This window comes from Trachurus japonicus, chromosome 21, assembly GCF_045865225.1.
Source record: "Trachurus japonicus isolate A0001 chromosome 21, Traja_1.0".
Lineage (NCBI taxonomy): Eukaryota > Metazoa > Chordata > Actinopteri > Carangiformes > Carangidae > Trachurus > Trachurus japonicus.
In genome coordinates, this window is record NC_140927.1 from 35,154,873 (window position 1) to 35,179,497 (window position 24,625).

At 44.4% G+C, this 24,625-nt stretch overlaps 1 protein-coding gene across 1 annotated transcript; it reads right to left on the bottom strand.

Annotated features, from left to right (window-relative positions):
• Positions 1-1,596: 1,596 nt before the first annotated feature.
• LOC146965697 (interferon-induced protein 44-like) lies at positions 1,597-24,514 on the bottom strand. Its single transcript, XM_085765275.1, has 6 exons — positions 24,457-24,514; positions 13,889-14,090; positions 4,525-4,677; positions 2,466-2,634; positions 2,061-2,161; positions 1,597-1,917 (listed from the first exon to the last, which is right to left on the bottom strand). Exons 2-6 carry the CDS (start codon positions 13,943-13,945, stop codon positions 1,744-1,746), a joined length of 654 nt encoding a protein of 217 aa, XP_085621401.1. The 5' UTR covers positions 13,946-14,090; positions 24,457-24,514; the 3' UTR covers positions 1,597-1,743.
• Positions 24,515-24,625: the final 111 nt, after the last annotated feature.

The window sequence follows — 24,625 nt, forward strand, 5'->3', positions numbered from 1 at the left end:
TTTTGCCTTTGTCCCAATCCATGATGTGGTTATTTCTTCTGCAGTGATCTGTGATTGCTGATTTTAGGTTTTCCTGTTCTGCTTTTTCTTTTTGTGTATATATATATATATATATTAAATATAAATATATATAATGATATATAAATATAATATATATAATATATAAAATAATATTCTTTAAAATGAAATGGACAGAATGGTGTTTCTGGAGACTAGTTAAAAATAGGGAAAACAACAACAATGTAAATCAAACCAAACACTGTGGCCCTGTGAACATTCTCTGTTATTCAGGATTTAGTCAGGATGCTCATTAGGGACTGTGGAGGTTCCTCCATGCCCCCTGCTTTCACTCCTGAATCTTTATCATTCAATTAAAAAAAGAAATCCTCTGAAACACATCATATATGTATTGTTTATTGGGATGAAGGTGGGCCGTGAACATTTTTTTAGATTTTCAAGTGGGCCCTCAGTTGGAAAAGGTTGGGAAACCCTGCAATAGACGGTTATATCCTACGTAGACATTTATATATCGCACTACGATGTACATCGTAACAATATCACACAGCACTAGGCTGTAGAGGAACATGACCTCAGAACTGAGCTGGTTTTTCTGTTGCCATCATCATCTGTGAGGCCCTGAACTACTGTGTCACCTCTGGTCTGAATCTTCTCCAAGTGCAACTCTGGACACATTTTGGAGACAAAACTATTTAGTCACTTATGAAAATCTTATGCAGATGAACTGAATTAGTATTTCCTAATGCAGGTTCACCTGCCATTTATTAATTCGGCTTCAACCATGACAAAACTAAGGCTCTTCAGAGACATTGGAGACAGTTATGATGTGCAATTGCAGTTTTAATATTTCAGTCAGACAACTCTGAAATGAGAACAAATAATTTATTGAGTATAAGCATGCAAGCCGAAGCACACCATAGTTAGCATATTCTTGAGCATGGTTGCACCAGGATTGATTGTAAGCATTGCAATCTGATGCACAGCATAGGTATCCTAGAGCATGGCTGCAGCAGGTTTGGCGTCAGGCTCTGTCTCAGTTATTCGTTCCCTGAATGATCTGGTTTGCCAGACATTACAGGGAATGAAGCAGACCCCCCACAGGGAATCAAGAGACAGAACCCACAGGTGGATGCTGGGGAGGTGGTGGGTTTGCAAAACCTTACGTGCAGCGGCAGCAGTAGCAGCAAGATGTATGCAGCAGAGCAGGAAATAGCAGCGGCAGCAGCAGCAGCATAGCCAGGGATGAGCAGGTGAACCAGGGGGTTTAATAACCCACCCTATTTGGAGGAGGAGGGCATGTGACTGATCAGCTGATCAGGATGGGCGCAGCTTGATTTGTCTGCCTGAACTCGCTCCGCAGGCTTCGCATCATACATGTAAACCTTTTATCAACTGAGTTTGAAAGAAAAGCAAGAACCATACAAATTATCTTTATTTTTTTTTGTCTCAACACATCATCCATGCAATTTGGAAAGATTAAATTGTTTTTTGGTTGATATTATTTTGTGTTATATATTGTTGGTTTGGACAAATTTTTGATATATTTCCTCTATTTTGTGAACTGTCCCTAAATCATGTCCTTTTGCAACGGTTAAGCAAAGTTATTCTGCTACTACCACTATGAAAATGTGTTTAATTAAATGTGAGCTGTAATATAAATGAAGAACAGACACAAATATCTGATGTTGATTAGCTATCTGGTGGGGTATCATTGGCAAATGATCACTAATTCTGATCAGACATTTGATAGATGAAGTCGTCTCCAAAGTCAATAATCAGCCTCAGAACTCTCAGGATCAAAGTATCAATGTCATCATCAGTGGCGTCTTCTTCACTGTAGTTCTTCACAGGAAAGATGTTTTTCATTGGAATGCCAAGTGTTGAGCTGAAGTCCTTCATCTAAGATCAAAAGAAACAATAGTTGAGTTTATTCACAAGTTTTTAGCTCATATTCTGAAACAGATTATGAAGCTCAACATATCTGAGTTGAAATAATTGTACATTGATCAAACAAACTGGTCAGATGACTGACAGGGATTCACCTTTTGCTTGATGTGCTTGCTCTTGTAGACATTCTTCAGATCCTTTTGAGTTTCACCACAGGCCTCATCAACTTTGGTGACAACAGCCAGTTGGGGAATTCCTGCACATATACAGATTGACTCAATATTATCAGTCCTATTTGTAAGACAGCTTGATTTAGTCTCTAGATCCAAACAAACATAACACACTCAACACATGGAGGTGTTCCAGACACAATGAACTGTCAATAAACTTATACAGTTCATTCATACTGAAGTTCAAATCTCATCTCTAACATGATCATATTCATGATCCTTACATCTGGAGAGCAATGACAGCTTCATTTGGATACTGAAACTTAACATATTATTATTTCAGCTATAACTAGATTATCTGTAGTGATGTACTCTGGTCTCTGCTCTTACCCAAGTCGCTGGCTACCTCTCTGATTTCCTTCATCTTCTGCAGAGTTGAGTCCTTTATTTCTGGAAAGTTTGCAGTATGGACACAAACCAGAACATGGACTTTATCATCTGGAGAGGGTGAAGGGTTGTAGCCCAAACCACGACTGGACAATGAAGACCTGGGATTGAACTGAAAAATAATGTGAAAATCCAAATAAATGAGACATGAACTTACAGTCTGTACGATGAAGACGGCGATTATGGCTACTTTTTTTTTTTTAAGACGTTAGTTTAGGCGGCAGCTCTTTGTTGTTAAGGCGGCCGCCTTAACAGGAAAGCGCTGCGGGAAACCCTGCATCGCATTCACACATTCACACACACATTCACACACTGATGGCGCACAGGAGAAGCTGTAGATGATGTTTGGTACTCTGCTTTGATAATGGTCATTATCATCTGAGCTCATTGAATTCCTTATTGTCCAGTGGTAATGGTGGTGTCTATTTTTATACTATACTATACTCAGTGGCGGCTGGTGAAAAATATTCTAGGTGGGCTGTTTGTCCCTGAAGTTTTTGGTGACCATCTTGATAAAAGAACCCCATACCCATTTTTAGGGATAAACATTAATTATTTATTTGCCTTTGATAAATCAGCAGTTTGACATATAATGACAATGAACAAACAGTAGTCTTTCACTGGTGGCACACAGTGGACGTGAAATATACAGCAGTGATTAATGTTAACTATAGACAAAGTGTGACAGGAACACTATAGGAGGAGCATAACGTGATTAAGTTTGGTCTGACCTTGCTGATGTGAGATGTTAACTTAACTGCTGCATTATCAGGTTTGATGACGAGTCTAACTGTGAATGTACTGGTCACACCTGTAAACATATTGAACAGTGCTGCAGCCTGATGCTCCGCATCACAGACGTCCTGTCACAGCCTGGGTGATTAGTTTCCCCTGGTGTCACTCAGGAATAACAGTGTCCAGTCCAGTGTCCCAGAAGCTGGATGAACTAATAAAAACGCCCTCGGACGAGCTGTGAACGCACCGCGGACGAACCAACATGTAGTCCAGAAGTTGTCTCCGAGCATCAAGAGAGAGCAGTCTCTGACGTGCCGGTTAACGGTGCTCCGGTCCTCCGGTGCTCCTCTCACACACTACGGCCTCCTGTCACATCATAACAGCCTCCCGCCACCGGCCCACAGAGTTTTATCCACCTGTTCGTTGTATTTTCTCACCGTGAAACTGTGTTTTTCATCCAGCTGTGAAGCTCTGCTGCTAGTCCTGACTTCTGCCTAGCTTGGCTAACGTTAGCTGACAGCACCGTTCATGTGTCCCTTGAGAGTTCATGTCTTGTAATCCGTTCAGATAAATAGGTCTCTAACTCCAGTAACAGTCCGTGTGGTATCTGTCCTCACTGTTTTAAAAAAGTAAATTAAACGGGAAACAGAATTTGAAACTGATGAAAACTGCGTAGCCATCCTGCTACCGAGGACAGCTCCTCTGTTAATTCCCCCCTCGATTTCTGGTTGCCACGGGAGACCAAAATGTTGGTTTGGGGCGATATTTTCTGCGCCCCAAAGGCATAAAATCCGACGACGCTGATTGGCTAAATTACCTGTTGCTCCGTATATTTTTTACTTAGCAACAGTCACTGATTGGCTGAGCCGGTACACTGCTCGGGCGACTTCTCCAGCGCCCCAGACACAGAGCGATAGATATAACAGAGACAGTAAATGAACCTGTAGGCAAATTAGCCTCTAAATAATGGTTTTATTTTATATACAGCTCGATTTTAAGAATTCCCATCACATTCACAGGTACAATAAGAAAAAAATATTAATTTAAAATTATTATTTTGGAAAAAATTATAATCATTAAAATTCGCTTTTCATCAAGGGGGGGCGGCGCCCGAGCGCCCTCTATTGACCAGCCGCCACTGACTATACTATAGATAGATAGATGGATAGATGGATAGATAGATAGATAGAGTACTTTATTTAATCCCCTAGGGGAAATTTAAAATGACACAAGCAGCGGCTGGGGAAAAATACTTAACAACTTGTACCTCGTAACCCTCCTTCACGTGTCCCTCCATGGCCAGTTTGATGTCGTCCGCCCTGACTCCACCTCCAGTCTGCTCCTCCAGACCCATGACATCATTGAAAACAACAGGGTAGAAGGTCCCTTTGGCTCCTTTCTGGATTCTATAGGTTTTATACTAAAATACACGTGGAAAAAATGTGACAGATTAATGATAATGGTCTAAATACAATCATTCTGTTTCTTCCTTCAAAACAATAAATCTTTTCCATTGAAATTATAGGTTGTCTCTAATTTCAACCCTGACACATAACTGCAAGGAGCAGTGTCATCACATGAACTTCACAGAATCTGTTGAGCCGCCCCCACATTTGCCTTGTAAATGTGTAAGACCAGGGATTCTTCAAGTGTCTTTGGTATCATCCTCAAGTGCAGGAAGCTCAATAAGTCTAGCAACTGGTCTCATGTAGACTTTGTCCTTGACTTTGACCTCTGCCGCTCTGATACATCCATCCGGGCTAGCGATAGCCTTGACAACTCTCCCGATAGGCCACTGAGCTCTCGGAAGTGATGGGTCGATGATCAGCACGACAGAGTCCACAGTGATGTTCTTTGATGACCTTTGCCACTTTTGCCGCGTCTGAAGGTTCGGCAAGTAGTTCCTTGTGAACTGAAGCCAAAACTGATCCACTAGAGTCTGACAGTGTCGCCATCTTCGCCGTCCCATACCTGCTGGAGTGTAGACCACTTGAGGCAGAGCCGCATCCCGCCGCCCCATCAGAAGGATGTTTGGAGTGATGGGGTCCAAGTCGGCTACATCAGCTGACACGTATCCCAGTGGCTTCGAGTTTAAGATCCCCTCTACTTCCACCAGAGCTGTGTACAGAACATCCTCCGAGACGGATTGGCTGCCCACTGCGACTTGGAGGCCAGATTTGATGGAACGTACCTCTCTCTCCCATGCTCCACCAAAATGGGGAGCGTTCGGCGGGTTGAACTTGAAGGCAATCTGGTATTCTGTCAGTTGCTCTTTCAGTTGTGGTTCCATGGCTGCGAAAGCCTCCCTGAGTTCCCGCTCAGCACCGCGGAAGTTGGTACCACAGTCCGATAACATTTCCTTTGGCCGCCCCCGCCTGGCAATGAAACGGCGAAGAGCAAGGAGGAAAGCGTCCACATCCATAGAGTTCAGAAGCTCTATGTGCACCGCTCGAGTCGTGAGGCACTTGAAGATCACGCCCCAGCGCTTCTCTGTCCTCCTACCTATCTTCACCAGGTAAGGCCCGAAACAATCAACGCCAGTTGAGTAGAAGGGTGGACAGAGAAGTCTGAGGCGTTGCGGGGGCAGATCTGCCATCTGTGGCACCTTCGGTTGAGCTCTCCAGCGCTGACAGGTGGAGCAGTTGAGTTGGTGATGTCGGATAGCCTGTCGTCCCCTCAAGATCCAATACTGTCTACGCAATTCAGCGTAGACCCGCTCCGTGCCTGGGTGCAGAAGACGTTCATCCTGGTCTTTGATGAGAAGCTTCACCGCGGGGTGCTTTGGGTCAAGCACAATTGGGTGGATTTCTCCGACGCTTGGGTTCAATCTGCGCAGCCTCCCTCCCACGCGGATGAGGCCCGTTGCAGCGTCCCACTCTGGAGCAAGGCTAAGCAGATGACTGTGATTTGACACAGGTTTCTGTGCTTTAAGGGCGGCGACGTCTCCTGAGAAGCTATGTGCTTGACATCCTCTCAACAGCAAGAGCTCTGCATCTCGGTGACTAATGAGCTGGTTGTGCGCCGGGTCTGTTGCTGCCGCCCCATGAGCTTGTCGCGTTGCTTCCACCAGTTCCTTCCATGAGCTGTACTGGGTAGCATCGGGGATGTTGTCGTTGGGCTCCACAGCCGTGAAACAGCAGAATGTGATACCTTTCAATTCGGATGAGCCCACTGCTGGCGTTTGCTCAGGTTTCTTTGGCCAGTGCTCTGCACTCTGTTTAAGGAGTGGGGGTCCTTGACTCCAGCGACCAGGTCCTGCTAGCTCCAGCAGTGATTTTCCCCTGGTTATATCGTCGGCCGGATTGTTTGGACTGTCGATGTATCGCCAAGCCTGTCGGTCAGTGAGTTCTTGGATCTCCGACACGCGGGTCCCGACGAACACCTTATATCGACAGGAGTCTGATTGAAGCCACTCCAATACTGTGGTGGAGTCGGACCACAGCACAGTTTGTCGAATGGGAAGCGTCATCTCATTCTGTATGAGCTTGGACAGTTGAGCTCCGGCTAGTGCTGCGCAGAGTTCTAGGCGGGGAATGGACTGTTGCCGTTTAGGAGCAACCCTGGACCTAGCCATAATGAAGGAGGTGTGGATGGTGTCTCCTGCATCTACCGTAAGGTAAGCTACTGCTCCGTATGCTCGCTCCGAAGCGTCACAAAAGATATGGAGATCATACTTTGCATCTGTACCTGTGGCAGGAAGTGGCGAGTAACAGCGGGGAATGGATACACTGTTAAGATGTTTCAGCTCACTCTCCCAGGCTTCCCAGGCTTCTCGGAGGGAAGGAGGTAGGTCCGGATCATCCCAGCCCCTTTGTTTGGACCAAAGCTGCTGGATCAACACTTTGGCGCGGGTTGTGAATGGCACCATGAACCCTAAGGGGTCATACTGACTGGCTAACACTTGGTAGGCCGTCCTCATCGTCAGCGTAGAGTGCTCAATGATCCGATACTGATAGCTGAGGGTGTCAGCAGCGCAGTTCCATCTCAGACCTAAGGTGGGTTCAAGCGGGTCTGTACGGCTCTGGCTCAGCCACTGCTCTGTAGCTGAAGATCTGGCCTCGGTGGGAAGATGGGATACCACCGTTGGCTGATTACTTGCCCACTGTCTGAGGTCGAATCCTCCTTCTGCCAATAAGGTGCGGAGCTGAACGACTCTTTGCTTGGCTGCAGAGATGGTGGGAAAGCTTTCAAGGCAGTTGTCGACATAGAAGCTCTGCTGCACCGACTGTAGCACTTCAGGATGGCTGTCTTCGTAATCACGAGCATGTTGCTGTAAGGCGAAGATAGCACAGCATGGACTGCTGGTTGTGCTCACTGCAATCTGGTGCTGCCTGAAGCGGATGAGAACGCCTACCAGCGATGGACCCAGCGTAGGCCCAGGTAAGAGTTGCTCGTTCAGGGAGACATTTTGGTGCAGAAAAGAACAATTGAAGACCAGGCGTGATTTGTTATTGTGGCACACAAGATGATGAGGGAGATACCATGCTTCGACAGACTGCTCCACCTCCTGAGGTTGAAGTTTCTTGACGTACCCAGCGCTGATGAGTTTGTTGATCTCAGCTGAGTAGATTGCCGCTTTCTCTGGATCTCTCTTGAGCCGCTTCTCTGTGGCTCTCAGATGAGCCATGACTGAATGAGTGGAGCTGATGAGCTTGGGTGCGCCTTGTTTCCTCAGGAGGGGGGTTGCATAGCGGTGGACTCCTTCAACCTCCATTCGCCGTGTCTTTGTTTCCAAAAGGTTCATGGCATCTTGGTCCTCACGAGAGCGGACGACCATTTTCTCATTCCGGAAAGGTAAGACATCAAGTTGCCATAACCTCTCGACATTCCGGTACAGGAGATCATCTGGGCTGGCGAATGAGGTGAAAAGACACTGAGTCACTGATGTTTGTTCTGGCACACACCTCTCTGATCCCTGCAGCGCCCATCCTAGGGCAGTGTGGATGGCTATGGGTCCACCGTTGGATCCTCTGCGGGTTGGCTCCGTGGCCGTGATGAGGTGCACATGATCTGAGCCGAGCAGCACTAGTGGCCGTACTTTATTGAATGACTTCAGTGGTATTCCACGCAGGTGGGAATGTCGTTTTTGAAGCATCTGTACAGGGTAGGTTTGCTCCACTAGATCTAGACCTGCTGCTGTAAATGCTCCCTGCACTTTGAACCGTTTCCGTGGGTTACCTCTGGGGGAGATCTCGAAGTTAACCTTTAACCCTTGGAGGTGCGTGACATCTGTCCTTACAGTGCGTAGAGCGAGGGTCTCAGACTCACCATTCAACCGGAGCTGCTGGACGGCTGTTGGTAAGATCATGGTCCGTTGCGCTCCATCATCCAATACAGCGAAGGTTTCTACTGAATTAGAATCGTTGTGCAGCAGGACGGGAACCACTTTCAGGAGCACTTTGCTGGAGGTTATGCTGGGAGTCAAGTATACTCGGCTCTCTGATGTTCTTGACTGTGGGTCGGTGGAGCGACACTGTGCAATGTTGTGGAGCACTTGTAGATGGATGTCGCCACAGTCACTGCAAGGTTTCTTGAGGTTGCAAGACTCAGGTGCGTGGGCACGTGCACACTTCCAGCAGCGTTTACCATCTGTTATCCACCTGTCCAGCTCTGTTGTTGATGTCACTTTAATGCTAGGGCAGCGGCTGATGTAATGTTCTTTGCTGTCGCAGAAGAGGCAGTGCACTTTAAATGGCTTCTTGCCACCAGCTGACGTGTACTTGCTTGTAGTGCTCGGTTGGATGGGCTCTGCACCATGATACACTGCTATGCTCTGACCTTTCCCCTTGAATGGGATTTTCTCTCTCCCATTACTAGCAGGCTTCTCAAGTTGATAGCGCTGTACCAGTCTGCTTGACAGGCGTTGTTGCTGAGCTTTACCTTGAAGCCAACCATTCAGGTCTTGTAGGTTGTAGGGGTTGAGGCTTGTAGTGTTGAGCTTTCCCTGTAGCTGGAGATACTCAATGAACCCATCCCTGTGATATTTCGGCAGTTTACTGAGTACACGGTCGACGTGGGAGCAGCAGTTGAGTTCCATCCCCTGCGGCCCTTCCAAGGACAGCAACATGCTCACTAAGAGGTGGACTCTGAGAGCAAAGCTTTGAAAGGTGCGTGCGTCCCCAGACTTCACATCAGGTTGGTTGAGGATAGCTGCTATTTCACTCTGCGCTAGCTGATGTGGCTGACCATACTGAAGCTGTAGTGCATGCATGGCTGCTGTGTATGGGAATGGATCATGTCTGCAGGACTGGCCAATCATCTGTGCTTCTGGGAGCTTGAGGTGTTCGAGTAGCACATGATATTTGTATTTTTCAGTCAATTCGGGATGGGGTTCGAGCAGGTTATTCAGCGCTAACTTAAGGTTAGCAAACTCCCTTTCGCTATCCGTAGTGAAATCTGGGATTTTGGGTTTGGGCACACCATACACCGAGCGTGGTTGCAGACTGAAGTTGTGTGGGGCTGTAGTCTGGCCTGTTGGAAACTGTGACTGAACAGCTGGGGAAGTAATCACTACTGGGGCAGATGGCAGTGATTGAGGTGGCACTACAGGTGTATATTGAGGTAGACTGTAGATCGAGGGGGATTGAGGTGGAGGATAGCTTAACACTGTTTGTGGTCTGTGATATGAAGCTGTGGGCTTGTAGGACGGAGCTGCAGTTGTCAACAGCTGCTGTGCCTGAGGTAGGTGACTGTAGGCAAGTTCATCCTCACCACGATGTAGCCCTGTTAACTGAGGTTGCAAGGGGACTGGCTTTATCAGCTGCTGTGGGGCCGAGGTTGGCGTCACTCTACCAGATGAGAAGATTGGATGGGAGGAGATTGGGTGCTGTGGAGAGGCTGAATATATTGGTGTGAATGCAGATTTTGCTCCTTTAGCTACTACATCAGGGGTATAGTCTCTCAGCTCAGCTTCTCTCTCTAATGTTGAAATCACATCAGCTGGTGAGTGTCTTTCAGTGTGGGACCCTTTGCTGCGCACCTGCTTCTCTGCTGATGGAGAATGGCTTGAAGAGTGATGGTATGAAGGGGGGCGCAGTGGTGAATGTGATTGCATTAGGGGGGATGTGGTACCTTTCACATTGTGATCCTCATCATTCTCCTCTTCTTCCCGTAGGAATGACGTAATATGCTCCAACAGCTCTTGGCGACGACGTTGTCGATGTTCATATTCGCGGAGTTTGTTGGCGACCTGAGCCATTTCAGCCTTTTCCTCCCTCTCACTCTTGGATATGGACTCCATAAGTTGCTTGAGTGATGTGGTGCTCAGTGGATCACCTGGACCAGGGCTATGTGAGGCTCTGCTGTTACCAAGACGAATACTTGCATCTGCTTGTCCACTGTCTGTTGCGGCTGCTGCTCCTTTCTGCTCCTCATGGACTCCGTCGTTGAGTTGGGAGGAAAGGGCAGGTCCACGATGATGGTAGGCAAGGATGTAGTCTTCTAGGTGCTTGGGTGTGCGGCGTTGCCTTTCATGTCGCTCTTGTGCATCAACATGTGGGAGAGATGTTGTATCTTCCTTTGATGTCATGTTCTGCAGCAGTCAATAATCCGGCTCGAAGGACCTTTGTTGAGGAGTTTGACCTCTGATGCTGATTTTAGCCTAACTGACCACTGCAGGGCTTCGGTCAGAAAGCACACGAGACATCAATGGAGTCTATGATGTTTACTGTAGAACTGTGCAGCAATTCGTTTGGTACAATGCAATGCAGTTTCTGTAAATATACAAAGAAATAAAGGACTGAATTATCACAGTGTACTGCTTTAAATATATGCAATTGAATACAGTAGGCTTAACAGCCACTTCACAGTACATAAACACATTTATCTCAGTGTCAATCACTTAATATTCATCAATGTGGCTTTAACTATTAATTATGTAGCATACACATGTAAACCGAAAACAAATATGAAGGCTAGCAGCCATACGAACTCATTCAAACTTGGTTAGCTTATAGATGCTAACTCGCGATCATGCTAACGGGTGAAAACGGCCCTTTTAACGAGCGTAAATAAACACCAGGAGCTACACATCACTATCAGAAAGGGTAAGTAGCATATCCACATTCATTTCACATCATTATGACCATAACTTACATCGTCAGTGACTGCTGTACCACTGTAAACATGTCAATCGGCGAACGTGAGGCAGGAAGAGGAACTGCATAAACTGTCTTCAAAATAAAACGCCTACTTTCAAAATAAAAGCATGAATACGAAACCATCTCTAACTTGAAGAATTCTTAACAGAATCAGAGGAGGAAGATTGAGCTGGTAAAACAGATCTCCTCCTTGACAACATTAATATACAGTATTGTTTGTTTGTTCCATTCTCATAGACACAATGTCTCAGTAAGGTGTCGACTGAACTTCATAATTGGTTAAAGACCTCACAAAACATGATTTTGACCTTGTGAATGAAATATCTTCAAATTTAAACGCAGTTAGTTAAACAAACAGTGTGAACTTCAAATTTAAGAGATAGTGCTTTAAAGCAGAAGTAAGCAGAATGTTTGTGTTAATATAAGTCTTAAATAGTTATATCCTCCGACAGCAATCACTTCTAGAGTGTTTGGTCTGAAACACGGGTCTGTCAGTCACTCTGCTCTGCTCTGAGCCCAGGAGAAAACTTTCCTTGTATCTACAAGCTTTATCCAATGAGGAGAGAGAACGGCATGAAGGGCTGTGTGTGCAGCCAAGGGATGCGCATGAATGTGGTGACGTAGGGATGAGGACCAATAGATCCATGACGAGGGCTGACAAGAAGTTAGCCAAAACGACCGGATCGCTTACTTCTGCTTTAAAACATATGTTAGAATTTTACTAGAATTAGAAATATTTTTTCTTTTGGAGTTAAAATATGCATTTTAGCATGCTAGCAAACAGCCCACATGCTGCATCAATACAGTTGCTGCATAGCATTGTTCATTGCAATGACATAAAGCATGATAAGCATGTGTTGCCGGGTCCTTGCGCTAGCCTATCTGTTGCTTCTGCTGCTGTCCGCTTGCTGGCAGTGGCACACAAGGTTAATGTGTCACACTAGCCATGTTTCCATCCAAAGTGATTCGAATTACTGGGAAATGCGCATTAAAAGAAATTTGAATCCTGTGTGTTTCCATCTGCGGACTTTGCAACCCCCCCCCGGACGGACTGACGGTCTGATTTGAACACATTAGCGTGATTTAGCGCATATGTTTATTACCGTCACAACGCGGCCAGAGAGAGAGAGAGAGAGAGAGAGATGATAAGTTTCGTTTTTACTGAGGAGGAACTATGAAGAACTGTGCGGTAACATCATTATGAAGGTGTGTGGGGGCTTGTGGCGGTGCACCACAATTAATTAGACATGTAGGAAACCCTGATGTTGTCTTGTGAGTGAACTGCAAACACGGGAGCAGATGGGGTGAAAGTGGCTTTTTTTTTTTTCTTTAAGAGTAATGCTGTGGGTAGGCAGGCTGATGGGGGAATGGTGGATTTGAGCGCACCCCTGGTTCCGACGTCTATGGATGTATACAGTTATATAAATATCTATTTTTCTTTTATAAAGAAGCATTTAATGGAGCTAATTTATTCACTCAGGGGAAGATGTAGGCCTACTGGTGTGGTTGGAGTTGTGTTTTGTTAAGTTAGTTTAGTGAGTGTCTTTCATATTGTGTTCTTGTCCTACATTTAGACAGTTATTTAGTTAGGTTTAGGTACCTTTAGCTAGGTACTTAGAATCATAGCAGATTAAAAGTTCACTATATTATTGATCAGTCTCTGCAGTGAAATGTGCTAGGCCTGTAATTCCGTAAAACTGTTTCCACTTATGACAGTTAACTTTTAATTTGCTGTGATTCTATTGAAGATTCAGCAGTTAAGTCAGAGCTGTTGCTCAGAGTAAAAACAGCCTGTAAATCGATACAAACTAGATTCTGATCACTGGTAGGCTATAGGTCCCCTTGGCAATGTGATAAATTGAGCGCTACTGTAAATGCACGGCGTCATTCGGTAGCATCATTACATTTTGCAGCTAATGTACAGTATTCCCTCATCTGAGGTTGTCCTGATGTGTGTGCAGGGCCGCAGCTCCTACAGACATGTGTTAATGACCACACATTGGCACAACAAAACACCGTTTAGTAACAGGATGAGGATACAAATTTTGTAAGTCGGGTGAGACGTCAGCTACCCGTTGTAATGTGTTAAACATAAGCCTAACTAAATAACTGTCTAAATGTGGGACATATCGAGAAGATATTGACAAGAACAGAATAAGAAAAGACACACACCTTGGACATGACGTAGGCTACTGCATTTTCTAGGGGCGCTCGATTTGCCCAGCTGTCCAGGAATAACATTATTATGTTTAAGTATTTCGTGGCCACAAAATAGTATTTCTTGGGAAAGAATTAGTATTTAAACCAATTAGTATGTCGTGGCCACAAATTATCTTTTTTTCCTCCATGTCATGTCTGGGGCTCCATAGGAATGTGATTTGAAGAAGTTTGAAAATATATAAAAGTACATATTTTGTTGAAAGTGATTTTGTTTAGTTTTGGTTTTATGTGTTAATGCAAACTGATCCAGGTTCTGCTAATAGTGCTCGAGTATGTAAAGTGAAAGAAGAACAAGGTGAAGTTAACAAGTACCCTTTTAGTGTGACTCTGGTCAGAGGTTGTAGCACTGGCTTCAGCTGATTGGGTCATTCTCCTCCTTAAGGTGTTGCTGATAGAGCTGATGAAGCTGGACTTTCCAGCACCAACTGGTCCATAGAGCAAAACTCTGAGATGTTTGATCCCATCGACTTGAGGTTTATAATCCCTCACATCATCCAGATCCTCTTGGATGTTTCTGTTTAAAAACAGAGAATAACATAACAGAAATAGATTTAATCAGACTGCAGCCGTGCTAGCAGCTCTGTGAGGCTGCATTCAGATACGTGGGCGGCCGTGGCTCAGGAGGTAGAGCGGGTCGTTCCTTAACCCTTAGAATCCGATGATCACGCCGGCGTGATTAGATCACATGACGTCTTCATTGCACCGCAAAAAAGAAAATAGGTCACCTGGGGCCTCATTTATCAAAGAGGGTGTAAAACTGCTACTAAAGTTTTGCGTACGGCGAAAAGACGAAAATGGCGTACACCCGAAATATTTACACCTTTTTCAGATCAATCAAACTGTGCGTACGCACAACTCTCCGCATTTCCCTTTGATAAATCACACCGGACCCAAGAATGGTGCACACGTGAACACACCTCTTACTCCACCCCGGAACGCCTATATACAACTATATATGGTCAGCACGTGCATATTTAATTAGCCATGTGCTCTGTGGAGCGGCTACAAGTGACAACAAAGTGACAACGGAGACAACGGGCGGAGGACGGGGGAAAGAAGCGGAACTTCTCCTCTTCTCCGAAAGCAGATACACGGGCAATAAATCAGTCAGAAAAATGATCTTGCACTTTAATAAGCTACAATAAAAACAAAAACCTCCCAACATGTGAAAGGGCCCACACACACCCGAGGCCACACTCTGGATCTGGTTATCTCTAGAGGTGTTGACATTACTTCTGTTGATATCAAGGACTTGGCTCTTTCTGATCATTTCTGTGTGTTCTTTGACTTACAGATAACTCCGGACATGCAGTTACCCTCTGTATCTGTTAGGAAAAGGTTCATAAATGAGAATACCAGTGTTAAGTTTATGGAGGCTATAGTCATGTCACCAACTGTGAGTGCAGAGACAGTTGATGAACTTCTGGATAATTTCAACTGCAAAATCTCAAATGTCATTGATACCATTGCACCTTTTAAAACTAAGATGACCTTGACCAGACAGAGAACACCATGGAGGAACACTTTGATGGTAAAGGCTCTGAAAACAGAATGCAGGAAAGCTGAGCGTAAATGGAGAAAAACTAAACTTCAAATCCACCATGACCTCTACAAACAAATTCTTTGTAATTTTAACCATGGGTTATTCAAGGCTAGACAGCAACACTTTACTGAAATGATTAATAAGAACATCAACAACACTCGTGCTCTGTTTGCTATGGTTGATAAGCTTACAACCCCCCCAAAAGAGATAGCTTCAGAACTCTTTTCCACAGAAAAATGCAATGAATTTGCTTACTTCTTCAATGAAAAAATCAAATCCATAAGGCTAAATATCAACACAAATCAGCAAAATAATACAATGATGCAATCCCTAAAATCACCTAGGAATAAATCAACGGTAATGTCAGAGTTTAATACAGTTGACCAAAAAACCTTAGAAGAAACAGTTCAGCATCTTAAAACATCGACATGTTGTCTTGACACAATACCATCTGACTTTTTTAAAAGAAAAAAACCTGGGGAGCAAACCTGCAAATCAACTACCCCAGCTGGCCAAGCAAAACCCAGTGGATCACTACAAGTTGTTGCAACTTTGGGGAATTTACTCCTGGTAAAAAGGCTTACAAACATGGACCAGGACAGCTTCATAATACGCACAAAAATCCAAAGGAAACGAAAGGTAACTTAAAAAAAAAAAAAAGCAACAGCATTAAGTAGTCAAAATATGTGTTTTACGCGTCTGCCTGTTCAGCTCCGCTTACATGTAAAAAGACATTTCGTTGCGTACAGTAATCAACAGACAAGCAGGAAAGCTGGTCCATGGAAAAAAGAAAATAAAGAGTCAGAGCCTCTCTCTCTCTCTCTCTCTCTCTCTCTCATTCCAGCACTGAGACAGCGGACAGCGGCTTGGTCATAGTTCAGCACTACAAAATATCAGCAGTTCACTCTTCACTGATAAATCCATGGCACTGTCCATATATGAGCCAGAAAGAGAACTCAAAAACGTTTCGAGCGACTGGCTCTGCGTCGTATTTGACTCGTACAGTTGACCAAAAAACCTTAGAAGAAACAGTTCAGCATCTTAAAACATCGACATGTTGACACAATACCATCTGACTTTTTTAAAACTATTATAAGCTCTGTCCAAACAGATCTGCAACAAATAATAAATTGCTCACTTCAATCAGGCATGTTTCCTAAACCCCTGAAAGTAGCTGCCATCAAGCCACTCTTAAAAAAGAGAACATTGGATACTACCATTTTAACCAATTACAGACCCATCTCAAATCTTCCCTTTATAGCCAAGATCGTTGAGAAAGTGGTTTTTAATCAACTCAGCAACTTCTTGAACTCCAGTGGACTCTTCGACAAATTTCAATCAGGCTTCCGACCTCACCACAGTACAGAAACAGCTCTTATTAGAGTGTTAAATGACATAAGGTTGAACACTGACTCAGGCAAGGTGTCAGTTCTGGTCCTGTTGGATCTCAGTGCTGCGTTTGACACTGTGGATCACTGTATACTGCTGGACAGGTTGGAAACCTGGGCAGGACTCAGCGGGACAGTCCTAAAATGGTTCAGGTCCTACTTAGAGGAACGGAGTTATTTTGTGACCATTGGTAGTTATCAATCCGATCGAGTGGCTATGACATGTGGAGTTCCTCAGGGGTCAGTCCTTGGACCCCTTCTGTTTAACCTGTATATGCTGCCTTTGGGTCAAATTCTACAGAACTCTAATGTCAACTATCATAGTTATGCAGATGACACACAGATATATCTTGCACTGTCTCCAGATGACTGCAGTCCAATAGAGTCATTATGTCACTGTTAAGAGCAAGTCAAAAATTGGATGAGCCAACATTTCCTTCAGTTAAATCAAGAAAAAACTGAGATCATTGTTTTTGGAAATAAAGAGAAGAGGGTTGCTGTCAGTAAACATCTTGAGTCACTGTCTTTAGAAACTAAAGACCAAGTCCGAAACCTTGGCGTGCTGATAGACTCAGATCTGACCTTCAACAGCCATATCAAATCAGTCACCAAATCAGCCTTTTATCAACTTAAGAACATATCCAGAATTAAGGGTTTTATGTCCCAAACTGATCAGGAGAAGCTGATTCATGCTTTTATCTCCAGTAGACTTGACTACTGTAACGGTCTTCTGACTGGTCTCCCCCAAAAAAGCATCAAACAGCTGCAGCTCATTCAGAACGCTGCAGCTCGAGTTTTAACCAGAACAAAGAGATCAGATCACATCACCCCAGTTCTTAAGAGCTTACATTGGCTCCCAGTCAGCTACAGAATAGATTTTAAAGTTCTGCTACTGGTTTACAAATCACTGAATGGTTTAGGCCCAGAATACATGAATGACATGTTAGTAGAGTATAAACCCAGTAGAGCTCTGAGATCTACTGACTCAGGTCAGATAGTGGAGCTCAGAGTTCAGACCAGACATGGTGAAGCAGCATTTAGCTGTTATGCTGCAACAACTGGAACAAACTACCAGCAGAACTGAAATCAGCCCCAACTGTAAGCACTTTTAAATCCAGGTTAAAAACATTTCTCTTTTCACGTGCTTATAGCTGAGAACTTAAAACTTTATCTATTTTCTTTTATTTTACTTTTATTTGCTCTTGCTTTTAACTCTGTTTTCAGTGTTTTGTTTGTTTTTATTCTGTCTTATGCTTCTTTTTTTTTTTTTTTTTAATGTTTTGTCTTTATGTAAAGCACATTGAGTTGCCTTGGTATGAAATGCGCTATATAAATAAAGATGCCTTGCCTTGCCTTGCCTTGCCTTGCCAAATCTCAACAAAACGGAGCAGAAAGAAGAAGAATCTTATGTAGGTAATCTGCCCCTTTATCCCAGAAAATCTTTTTTTTTTTTTTTTTAACCTACCTAGATGTTAAAACAATGTAGGAAGCAGGACGATAGCTACTTTGCACGCCTCTCCACTACACAGTTACAGCTCTACAGGACTCGGTTTGGGTCATTTTCCAAGATGAGTCCTTCACAGTTCCTCCTCAGGGCCGCGTTGTCTCCTCTTTATTCTCTCGTCGGCTCCAAACACACGTGCACCTCGTTAACTCAGGTGACAGAATAATAACAGTCTAGGCTGCAGATCAGTGTGCGCTGCTGCCAGTGTGTCTTTAAACTTGGATGGTTTGATCCTTGTCGGACGTCACACACAGCCTAATCAAAAAAGCAAAATCCTCAATCCGCTCTGTTTATCAAGGTTACATGCTGCCATTCCGACATGTCACCATTCTGACATACCACCATTCCGACATGTAAACGTCCTGCCATTCCGACAGTTTCGTCCCGCCATTCCGACAAGGCTTTAATTTCCATAAGGAAATGTGCGTTACTCCGAGCGGTGGTTAGGGTGTGTGTGTGTGTGTACTTTTTTTTTCATGTTTTAAGACATGTGTACAGATGTGATACAGTCAGTGGAAGCTTAATAAATAAACAAACACAAAGTCTCGCCATTTACAATCACACACTCCGATGTCAGTTTGTAACAATTCCCCAACTGGCACAACGCAGTCCTGCTGCAGGCGGATCTAGGCTCACGCTACTGGTGCGTCCAGGGAAGCAATGATCAAAGTCGCTACTTAGTCTGAGTCTCTGTATTTCACTGAACTCAGGCGGCATATAATAAACTATTACACACAGATCAACAGAACCCGAAAGCCCTCCCCCCTCCCACTGTCCATTAAGTCCCAGTCCCAGCTGTGGGAATGAGTGTGTATGTGTGGTGTGTATGTGTGTGGGTGCGCGAGCGCACAGTCACTGTCCGTGCCGGCGTGTATGTGTGTGTGCGGGCAGTGGCGCCGCCAGGATTCAATTTCAATGTACGCACAGAAACGGCAAATAGGCTACAACATTTTTTTTCCGGGGGGGTGGGGGGGGGCTCGCACACCAGGCTCTACAAACACTGGTGTGCTTATCATGCCACGTAGCAATGGGACATTGTCGCTCATTAATATACTGCACAACTGAAAATATTGATGTGACCCCGCAGTAATGTTGTTGTTATGATGTTTAAGTTGTGTGATTTCTGACTGACTGTGAGTGAGGAGGAGCAGAGGAAGAAGTGAGAGCTGTCAGATAAGTTTGTGTTATGTTGTTGTAGTTACGTCGGCTCGGACGCTACAATATCAATAACAACATGTGCTTAACATCGACGTCGGACGCGAAATAGCTGCGGAGCGAAGCCAGTTTCCTCTCGGTGCCGTTAACCGATTGTGCCAGATGCGCCAGAGCGCGCACCTCTGTGCCAGGCTCGCGCTCTGCAGCGGTTTGTGTTTATTCATTTTAACAGAGCGCGTGAGAGATTAACACACACATTCACACAGGCTACACACACATACGGGTTACACATACCCACAGACACACAGCTGATGTGCGCAACTGGTGGCGTGCCCCCAGGGTGCTCAACCTGGAATCGGCGCCTATGAGTCCATAATCGCGGTGCAGACGAGTGAGTTTGGAGCTAGAGAGGAGAGAGCTTCATTATCGCTGCTCTGCTGCGTGTTTGTGATCGTGGGTTTGGATCTCTTTTCTTTCAAATGCCTGGAAAAGGCTCAACTGTCTTTTTGACATTTCTATACTGGACCGGGCGTAATCATCACATAGCGGTAGTGTAAATAGGCGCCAGAAATCAAAAAGAGACAGATGACGACAATCACTGGCTTTTACGTTAGGCTTCAAGTGATTGGTTTAACAATCAATGAACTCAGCACGTTTAGCCTGTTACAAACAACAAGCATCTTTATCACACCCCCTCAAAATAAACAAAATTGCTTCTTTTTTTTCACCTATGAAAAAAATTGTACGCACAGTGCGTACAGGATTCCGGCTGGCGGCGCCACTGTGTGCGGGGGTGTGCGATGTGTCTGTGTGCGTGCGTGCGTGCGTGCGTGCGTGTGTGTGTGTGTGTTGGTGCGTGGTGAGGGTGAGTGAGAGAGAGTTTGTTTGTCCTACTGTCAACCCGGGAGAGACGCCGCGGCTCCGCCGAGGTGACCACCAGTCCTCTCCCTCGTCCCGCTTGGCTGAAAACGGGCTGTGAGGTGTCCAAACGGGCCTTTATGATCCACAGGGTAATCCACCAGGAAAAATAATCCACTATGCCGCTTTGGAATTGCTGCCACGACAGCCGTCCAAACGCCGACTGTGTCTCTCACTCTCCTCCCCTCTCACCACGTCACTTCTCCATTTAAACCCTCGGTCCCACTAATGCACTTTTACGCATTACGCACAACTTACAGCAAAAAAGAAACATTCATTCATTCATTACAGGTCCGCACGTCCCCGTGCGCAAACCACAAGGATAATTGATCATTTCCCTGGCCTAATACACAATGAAAAAAACCTGGGGAGCAAACCTGCAAATCAACTACCCCAGCTGGCCAAGCAAAACCCAGTGGATCACTACAAGTTGTTGCAACTTTGGGGAATTTACTCCTGGTAAAAAGGCTGACAAACATGGACCAGGACAGCTTCATAATACGCACAAAAATCCAAAGGAAACGAAAGGTAACTTAAAAAAAAAAAATAGCAACAGCATTAAGTAGTCAAAATATGTGTTTTACGCGTCTGCCTGTTCAGCTCCGCTTACATGTAAAAAGACATTTCGTTGCGTACAGTAATCAACAGACAAGCAGGAAAGCTGGTCCATGGAAAAAAGAAAATAAAGAGTCAGAGCCTCTCTCTCTCTCTCTCTCTCTCTCATTCCAGCACTGAGACAGCGGACAGCGGCTTGGTCATAGTTCAGCACTACAAAATATCAGCAGTTCACTCTTCACCGATAAATCCATGGCACTGTCCATATATGAGGCAGAAAGAGAACTCAAAAACGTTTCGAGCGACTGGCTCTGCGTCGTATTTGACTCGTACAGCAATAATAATAATAATAATAATAATAATAATAATAATAATAATAAATAATACATTTCACATGTAAGGGGAGCTGAACATGTAGTTTTCATTCACAAACCAATGTGGGAGAGGTCCAAGACGCGTGTGCCAGACGCACAGAGGCATGTGTAAAACACCGACCTGTTAAGTTAATCTTTTAGTTAATTTTCGTTTCTTTTGGATTTTTGTGAGTATTTTGGAGCCGTTTTGGTCCATGTTTGTAAGCCTTTTTTCCCCCTGAATTATATTTTCTAAAGTGCAACAAGTGGGTTCGGAGTGTGTGATTGAAAGCACGGTCTGCTTCCCGTTCAAGCCTATCTCCTCCTTCGTTGGTTTACGAGGTTGTGGAGTCCCTCTGTTTAAAGTCTGAGGCTTTGAAATCGTCTGCCGTTTGAATTATCTGACCAATCTGCAGAGATGGCAAAAGTACCCAGATTCTTTACTCGAGTAGAAGTAAAAGTACCTGTGTAAAAAACGACTTAAGTAAAAGTGAAAGTACTGATCCAAATATCTACTCAAGTAAAAGTAAAAAGTACAGGCTCTGAAATTTACTCAAAAGTATTATTAAAAGTAAAAAGTATTTCCATTGCACGATTCACTGCAAAGCAAATAACCACACGATAATTCATCTTGAATCCATTTCATCAATGTTATTGTTCACATAGCCTAAGTTTACCTGCCGGACACAAAATGTATCCTAATGTACTTCACTATGGTGAATCGTAGGCATTTGTATTGTACACAGAGGTGGCAAAAGTACTCATATTCTGTACTTAAAGCAGAAGTAAGCGATCCGGTCGTTTTGGCTAATGCTGCGTTCCAGGCAGGCTTTTGAAACAACACTTACGACTTTGTAGCGTTCCAGGCAACCCACTCGTGTTTCTCCGACCTGTTTTACCTGTGAAAGTCACTATAACGGCCACTCGTAACTTCTGACCCGTGAACTCGTACCAGATCGAACTGGTACGACTTCACAGGTCGGAAAAACACGAGTTACGAGTTGCCTTGAACGCACCATAACGTCTTGTCAGCCGATGGAGTTAGCAGCCCCCGCCCTCGTCATGGATCTATTGGTCCTCGTCCCTACGTCACCACATTCAGGCGCATCCCTTGGCTGCACACACAGAGAGGACTGCCCCTTTATGCCGTTCTCTCTCCTCATTGGATAAAAACTGTAGGATACGATAAATGTTTTATATTGCGCTATATTGCGCAGATTGTACAGTGTTCAACCCCCCCCGTCGGATAGTCTGACCACCATAGCTTCCTTCCTCCATGCTGCTGCCTCCATGTCGCTGCTACAGTACAAGTTGGTGACTCGGTTCTCTCTCTACCGCCCCCCCTCCCTCCTCCCTCTTGTTCTCCCTCTTTCCCTCTCTAGTTCGTCACGTCTTTTATCCATGCTTTTACGTCGTGTCAAAAAAAAAAAGTAACGAGCCTGTTTTTACAATGTAAGGAGTAGAAAGTACATATTTTTGCGTATAAATGTAGGGAGTAAAAGTAAAAAGTTGTCAGAAAAATAAATACTCAAGTAAAGTACAGATACCTGAAAAATCTACTTAAGTACAGTAACGAAGTATTTGTACTTCGTTACTTGCCACCTCTGCCAATCTGTGTGCTTTAATGAGATGCACTGGACAAACTGCTATTTTGCGCCGGCATATCATTAGTGCAAAATCGTGTTAGGCCTATTTATTTTTATTTGATTTGATTTTTAAAAATTTTTTTTTTTTGGGGTGCGGTGGGGTGGGGTAGGCTTTTAAAAGAATTGTCGGAATGGCAACACGTTTAAAAAAGAAAAAAATGCCGCCATTCCGACCTTAGGAGACGAAAATTGTCGGAATGATGGGACGTTTATTAAAGGGTAAAGTGTTGCCATTCCGACAATTAGGGCCTAATGTCGGAGTGGCGGCATGTCGGAATGGCGGTTGCCCCCTGTTTATCAATTAACATAGAGCCTAGTGTTATTATAGAGCGGGTTGGATTGCCAGCATCAACGGTCCACCACTACCACAATTACTTCAAAAAATCCTACTGTGCTCTTCTAAATGTACTCCGCTCCTCTCTCCCTCTCACATTGCAGTTCTCTGACTCAGCAACGGTGTCGCCAATTCCTCCTGTTCCTCAAAAAAGGGGTAAATCACGGTACGCCAGGGTCAAAATGGGTGTAAATGTCCGCACTTTTCCCCGTCAGGTTTTGGCTTGATAGATCCCAAATTTGGCGGAGAAAAGTGTGTACGCACAAAACGGGGGGGAAAATGGTGTAAAAAAAGGTGTATCCACAATGATAAATGAGGCCCCAGGAGCGTTACTGTCAACTTTACTCGAAAGTGCGGATTTAAAACTCTGATTGACTTTGATTGACCAAGTAAAACCGGAAATATGAGCATTTTCATTTGAAAATATGAGCGTATGAGCGTAAAAGGGGGCGGCATGGGAGGGGCAGGCGTTGAATTTTTTTCTATATCTTTGTCATTTTACAAAACGGAAAAAAGTGGTTGAATCTGCTGATACTACCTTACTTGATCAATATACCAGAGAGGTCTTACATCGATCGGGGGAGGGGCCAAACTCGCTGAACTGGAAGCCAATTTGCAACCTATATTTGCTTTTTCAAGTTCCAAAACAGTTCATTGAGCATGTTTGTGTTTTTTATTTTTTTCAACTCGGATTTAGTAATTTTTTGTGTATTTTGGGCTCAATGTGTTAAGAAAATAAGGTTCAAGTGAAAAATTCATTATCAGATCAAATAGATGAAGTTGTGCTGAAAAAAGATACCAAGCATGGGCATGTTAAACATTTTTTTATGTGATATATAAAGGCAAAATCAAAAGTATTCAAAAACGGCCAAAATAGGCTCAGACCCCTAATTAACCGGAAGGTCCGAGGTTTGATTTCAGGCTCCTCCAGGCTTCATGTTGAAGTGTCTTCCGGCAAGACACTGAACCCACACTTGTCCCCCGATGTGTCCATTGGGTGTATGGATGTGTGTGAATGGTTAGTTTCCCACGCTCTGCCTAACGCTGTATGAATGTGTGTGAAAGGATGAAATTTGACCTACAGTGTTTAACGCTTTGAGTGATCTGAGAGACTAGAAAAGCACTATGTAAGTGCAAGGCCATTGGCCATTTACCATTTACAGCTGTGCTTTGAGCCAAGTGACTCTTTTGTTGTGGTACGATGTTCAGAAACACAGAGTACAGCCGGGGCTGATGGGAATTAGTCATTAGTTGTACAGGTTTCTGATCAGAAGCTGAAGCACTGACATGACAATGACCTGATGATGGCGCTAGAGGAAACATCAGAGGTCACTGCAGTTACTACAGATCATCCTGAGGGGAACATGAACGTCTGAACCACATTTCATCACAATCCAACAATGAGATATTTGGTTCAATGTTGATGAGCAGAGAAACACAACAAAACTACGGTGTCACCATGTGGACAATTTACATGTACTCACCCCCAGGATACTTTCCTCCAAGGATCTCTGAAAGCTGACAAGAAAACAGGATCAGACTCATTTATCAGGAGTGTTGAAGTCATGTGTTGATGTTCTATTGTTGATTTGATCACTTACTGGGAGAAGAAGGAGGAGAAGAAGGAGGAGGGGTTGGAGGTTCTACAGAAGT